General features: G+C 39.5%; 1 protein-coding gene across 1 annotated transcript; it reads left to right on the top strand.

Moving 5' to 3' along the window:
• Positions 1–635: 635 nt before the first annotated feature.
• On the top strand, positions 636–3022 carry INH3 (inhibitor-3). Its single transcript, XM_087321953.1, has 2 exons — positions 636–1266; positions 2667–3022. Exon 1 carries the CDS (start codon positions 747–749, stop codon positions 1206–1208), a length of 462 nt encoding a protein of 153 aa, XP_087178079.1. The 5' UTR covers positions 636–746; the 3' UTR covers positions 1209–1266; positions 2667–3022.
• Positions 3023–6668: the final 3646 nt, after the last annotated feature.

Here is a 6668-nt window from a genome sequence, read left to right as displayed (position 1 = left end):
AAATATGCTTTAGTATGATGAACAAAAATGTTTCTTTTATTTTTGAATTTTGTCATCATGTCTTCAATGCTTGCAATGAAATTCCATTTGCAGATATTCTGGATATACACATTTGAAGTAGTGTGTGATAGATACTTCAATTGAAAGTATTGATTGCGAACAACTTTTTTGGCATTACAGTTATTGGATATAGGAACCTAAGAAAGCAAATTAATATAGTATCTGTGATTACTTGAAGGCGTGTACTATGTAGGCTGCAGGCAGGAGGAGGTCGTCGTCATCCCTTCTCCCTCCCTCCCTCTCTCTCACGTCTGTGTGGAGACGGTAAACTTGTGAGTCGTCACTCTAGTCTCTATTATCTAACCTAATTAAATCCCATAAATAGCTTAACCGGTTTCGCAAGGCTCAAGCCAAGCCGAGCCGAGCACAAACCGTTTAGGCTTGTCGAACCGAGCCGAACCGCTAAACCATTTAAAACCGCTTTAGCCAAACGGTTTAGGCTTGAGCCGAGCTGGTGCCGATCCGTATACCGTGTGTGTGTGTGTTTCTACCTCCGCAACTCCGCAACACAAGACAAGCAACGCTTTTCTTTACAAAACAGACCAACGCACAAAGAACTCAAACGTTTGGACTAACACACGTACGCTCTCTCACCCCCCCCTCTCTCTGTGTTTCTTCTCATGTTGAAAACCCTAATTACTGGTTTAATTTTGAAGCTCTGACAAACCCTAATTTTACGCACACAAATGGCTCAAACTTCAGAGAGATCTGCGCATACCGGATCTTTGACTCTGACAATCGAGGCTCCGTCGTCATCCACATCTCCACAGACCAACAACAACAGCACAGTCTCCTCCTCCTCCTCCTCCTCCTCCTCCTCTTCTTCTTCTTCTCGAGTGCTCTCTCTGCGCCTTGCACCCCGCAGGAAGAAGAAGGTCACATGGCAAACAGGTACTATCGACAACGAGTTCTTGAACAAGAAAAGTTCCAAGAAATGCTGTATCTTCCATAAGAATAAGTCCTTTGATGAAGATGATAGTGATGAAGAAATAGACCATGATCAAGATGGTCATCATCATCACCCTGATCATCGACATCTACAGCATGATCATGATCACGATCATCGACATGCCTATAACAGTAACAAAGAAGAAAAAGGAAAATATCACTCTGAATCTCATGATAATAGCGATGGACTGAAAGAATGAAGCTCTGATCATCGTTCCTGTAATTGTTAAATAAATGGCCCAATTTGTAAACAAGCGGGTAATTTTCTTTTTCTTCAATATAATAGCAAACCATTTTCTTGCATAGTTTCCAAAGTGTTCATAACTTTAGCCTTACTATATTTGTCTTGCTTATTATCGAGTAATGTTGATTCGGATTGTGACTAAATAGAAAAAATAAATCTCTATAGCATTTGTTTTTTTGCTCTTATCTGTTATAGATTGAGATTATGTTTTTCACTTTTGATTGTTTTTTATGCAACGTTGAAGGATACAATGTTTCAATCATAGAAAAACAAGAAGAAAAACTTTTCAATGATTGTCGTTTAGATTCATCGCTGTGGTGGTTTGAGTTAGAAGCCTTATTGTTTGCGTGGAAGATGTATTGTACCAGTAACAATATTGTAAGATAGATAGATCAATTACTTCAGGTGATCATTATATTAAATGGGAGGAGAGAGTATCAATAAGTGATTGAAATGATTGCAAGGGAGGAGAAGTTCCCTAAGTATGTATTATGTTCACACACAACATATGGTTCCTATGTATGCATAACTACTCTTCCAAAAAATAGAGAGCAGATACTCTGTTGATATTCAAGAAGCGAGACCTCATGTTCAGGCCAGGATGCAGTGAATGTGATGGCCATGATTGCATGCTATACTCTCTAACATTTGAGAGGTGAGATCATTGTCTTTACATCAAGGGGCAAGTAGTAAGGAGGGAGTTCTGTCTTCTCTCATCCTTGTGAAGGAAAACAGGGTGATGTTGGTTCTATCCAGAAGTGGGTTTTAAACCTTATGTTAATCTTCACTGAGCTCATTGGCCTTAAAAATCCTGATAACATCATTGGCTCTAATTACGGATTGCCACGGAAGCCCATCTCTTACTCATTGTTTATTATTTTCTTGTATTGGTACATATCCCTGGGTGTTGAACTTTAGACCTTACTTTATTTCAGAGAATATAAGAACTTGTTGAAAATTTGCTTAGGCACTTTTTGTCTCCTGAATTAGTATATGGTCTATCCTTGATCTTGCACTGGAACTAGATTATCCAACGCCAATGTTTCACAGTGGCTTTATCTATGTCCATGACCTAACATTTACACTTGTTGGCTCTTTCATTTTATTGGTAAGACAGGACTGTATATTAAATATACTTGTAGATGCTTTCTAAAGCAACCATATAAAGTGGCCTTATTATCATCATAAAAATCATAATAGAGTATGGTCTTGTGCATCTATCCCTATTGATGCAATGAAAACCTTTCTTTTGTATTTCTTTTTACTATCACATTACAATTAATATTTGAAAATTTGCTTCCCTATACTTACTAGTACAAAGAAAGTGTATAACACACATACAAATGATCAATGCTTTCATTTTTCCAAGAGCAGGCATCATTCACATAAATTGTTACTGAATGTATATTTGCAGATCATGCTTACAGAAGGAAACAAGCACTCTAGGGATATCTTACTCTTTGGTTCAATGGGGTATCTATAACAATGTATTTAAAAGTTAGCGGATATGGTCAGCAGGTTGTTGGCCTTTATATTTGGTGATCGGTATTTCAGTGTGTTTTGATTACTGTGGCTTTTGGATCGCAAAGTTCAAATGATCATGTTTCACACATGTTTCGACATCACCCCTATAGTATGTGCAGAGAAAACCCTATGATTTACTTATAGTAAGGGTATAAGAAAATGCCTCTATAGTCCTATTCCAGTATTGTCCTTAAAAATGCATTGGAAATCTCTTTATTGACATGCTATTTTAATTTTTTGAGTGATTACACACCCCTAATTTGTCTCATCATTTTCCAAAGATTGTTTAGGGTTTAGGTATTTTTCTTCATTGTTCTGGATAATACTCTTCTTTTGAGTGATTACACAGCCCTAATTTGTTTCATCATTTTCCAAAGATTGTTATAAGGGATTTTCTTCATTATTTCTGGATAATTTGTTTCATTATTCTGTTCCTGAACGAAAATGTAAAACATTGGTTTAACTCTTTGAATTCTTTATGCAATCTATGACTTTACCCATAAAGGTTGTGGTATGGATATAGATGCGTTTGACTACAAATTCAATCAAGCATAGTGTTTTGTGACATTGTGCAAGTTCTTTTTAAAACATTTTTTTGTATGCTTAGGTTCTTGGATAAAGGGAAGATCACATACTAGTTACCTCTATATTCTCCCACCTTTTGAACGAGTGCAAGATAAGCTTATATATCTAGGGATTGGCAACGGCTTGGCTTGAGCCTTGCCAAACTGGCCCAAACCGGTTAAGCCGTTTATGTGATTGACTAGTTTGGTTAGAGAAAAACTTAAAAGTTAGAAATTTGTTAGAAACTTGAGAGAGAGAGAGAGAGATAGACTCACTAAGAGGAAGCCACAACCATAGGCAATGATTGTTGAATTAGAGACTACACAGACGTGAGAGAGAGAGGGAGGGAGCATGTATGCTACATAGTGGATGACGACGAGCCGGACTTCCTGTAGCCTATGATCGTTGAATCAAAGACTACATAGACGTGAGAGAGAGAGGGAGGGAGCTTGTATACTACGCAATGGACAATGACGAGCAGGACTGCCTCAGTCTTGTAGCTTAGACGCTTTTATGCAATTAGCGACATTGTTTTAATCACTGATTCACTGATCCTCTTTGCCACTCCCAAACTTTAGGTTCTTTGATGATGATCGTTGATCTCTTCCCATGATGATCTTCTTCGATAGTAGCCATTGATATTTCCCGCAAATTTATTTGGCCAAAAATTGGGTCTATGTGGCATGCCCATGACATGCCAAGCTTAGTTTCCAGCAATTTATCCCACCCAAATTGCTTCTCAAAGCAAACACCCACTTTTTCTTCTTCTTCTTCTTCTTCTTCTTCTTTAATACAATCATTTTCCTTACTTTTTATGGCTTCCATTTTTTTATATGCTACAGTGGATTCATTTTCCTCACCTAACATATTAGATTGATTTGTGGGAGGAGAGTAGGGAGGAAGAGAGAGGTTCATAGAGACTAGGCCGAGTGAAGAAAGCTCGGATTAAGATGGCTATGGTGGCAAGGCCTAGGGCAAGCCATGTCCATGTGTTAGCAAGCAAGGTGTCTTGTAGAAGCAAGGAAATTGGCATGCATGTCTCCATAGCCATCATATATTTGTATCTGAGATGCTGATGGTGGTGGTGATGCTGATGATGATGTTGTTAGAGGTTGAGGGGAAGAAAAATAATGGTGAGGTTCCCAAACCGGTTCACAAACCAGTTTAGGGATCGGTTTAGTTTGGTTTGGTTCAGGTTTGAGAACCCCAAAACAGTTTAGGCTTAACCGGTTTGGCTTGGACAAGGCCAAACCGGTTAAGCCTAAACCGAACTGTTGCCGATCCCTAGTGTTATTTAAGGTTTTTGTTGAGATATCAAGCATAACTTAGTTTAGCCATTTAGTTAACCAGGTAACTTAGTAGTTACCTAGATAGAATCTAGTTAGTGTATTGACCTTAAAGCCTTAAATAGGATTTTGTACTTGAGTGAGATACATTCGAGATCCTCCACTCACATGTTCATTTAATATAGGACTTACACATTTGTACCTATATTCTACTCACACATGTGCACCTTTGCACATGAGATGTATATATATGTCATTGTGGGTATTTTTGTATTTGATGATGCTTATTAATATAGAGAAAGGTTATCTAGCTACACTCTTGTTAATCATCCCCCATTTATCTTATTGTTCATAAGTGTAACTTCCTCTCTCTCTTTCTCTCACACACATACACATATCATATAATCTTCGGCGGCCTAATCACCTGCGTGTTTAACTACTCACATAATTAGATACTAATTAACCCTTAGTTAATTACCTAATTATTAACATGGTATCAGAGCGTGTGGTTTAACACATCCACTAAACCCAACTGGCTCTTCGTGATTGTGTGTTCGAGACGTCAACGACAAATCCGGCTATCTGCTATCGTAGTGCCACTATGTAGCAATATATGTGACTAAAGAAAGAAAGCCAAGGAAGAAACTACATCAACATAAACACCCAAATGGGTAGCTCGCTCCCTAGTGAAAAGCTAGACCAAACCAATTATTCATCTTGGGAGTCGGGTAATGTATTGCTTGGCAACATGTGTACATGACCACATGCTTAGCCACATTCGAGACACCAAGATGCCTAAAGAAGCGTGGGCGAACTTAAAGAAATTTTTCGCCGCCGCCAAGCTTCAACTCTGGCAAGAGTTGAACAACATACAAGAAAAAGATATGCTTGTGTCGGACTACACCGCCAAGATCAAGAGCATTTATGACTCGCTTGGCTCCATCAACGTAAACGTCGACGAAGACGAGATGGTTCAAGTATGCTTGGGCGGCCTCGCACATCGGTTTAACCCGATAAGGATGGCTATCTTAGCAAGGGAAAACCCTCCTTCGTTCTTCAACCTCCAATCAATGTTATTGGTCGAAGAGAACCACGTACGAACCAAGACCAAGATGTCGGAAGGACAAATGTTCTCTAATTCGGATGGTGGCCGAGGAAGAGGTCAAGGCGGTAGGAGAGGTCGATTCAACCGATCTCACGAAGGGAACTCAAATCTTCGACAAGAAGACGGAAGCCATTGAGGAACCTTCGGAAGAAGGGGGAGTTTCCATGCCCAACAAGGTCGGAAAACAAGGCCCGCCACTTGCAACTATTGCGGCAAAATCGACCACTGAGAAGAGAAGTGAGTCGGCTTCGCCAAGCCGACAACTCACAAACTACGCCACCAACTCCAAATACGACAACTATGGTGAACAATTCATAATGAGACATAAAGCGAACTCTATGACGGCCTCTGACTCCACAAGCACTTCCAACTTAAAAGACATGTGGTTGGTCGACTCCAGTGCCTCACATCATATGATGTCACAGCAAGAGTGGTTTCGTGACCTAAGAACGCCGGTGTTGCCTCCTTGGAAGCAACACCTTCGATTACTCCTATGGTAATCGGATCAGGGGACTGTGGTACGTGGTGGAGGTCAGGGTGAGAGATGGATTGCTTGGCAATCCGATTCTACCCAGAAACGATTAGTTAGCCGTATAAACCCAATTGTAATCCGAGAAGTTATTATCTAGAAATGCACTTAAGACACAAACCAGATTTGACCCAAAACTAGATGTTAATTACGTAATACAGAACAATGATTACACGGTGCACGACCTAAAATTACAACAGAAAGTATGAGTAGATATTCTACGTACTTCTTGAGTACTCTATTCTAACTAGGGCCTACTCTTCTCTCTTTTGTCTTCCTCCTCTGTTACATTTTTGCTTCATGTTTTATAGTTTGCTTTCCTACTTGGCGTGCTTCAATCTTTACTCGTTTTGGTTCCATGTTTCACGGCTGCATTATCTTCGCTACCTTCCCTATTACGGTTGCTTA

The sequence above is a fragment of the Azolla caroliniana genome, unplaced genomic scaffold (assembly GCF_043228905.1).
Source record: "Azolla caroliniana isolate FFs.n. ecotype wild unplaced genomic scaffold, voAzoCaro1.0.p SCAF_7, whole genome shotgun sequence".
In the NCBI taxonomy this organism is placed as follows: Eukaryota; Viridiplantae; Streptophyta; class Polypodiopsida; order Salviniales; family Salviniaceae; genus Azolla; species Azolla caroliniana.
The sequence above is the reverse complement of the archived record's forward strand: the minus strand, read 5'-3'. Positions and strand labels throughout refer to the sequence as shown.

What these genes read in the sequence shown, in the direction of transcription:
- INH3 (XM_087321953.1), top strand. Translation starts at nt 747, where the DNA reads ATGGCTCAAACTTCAGAGAGATCTGCGCATACCGGATCTTTGACTCTG.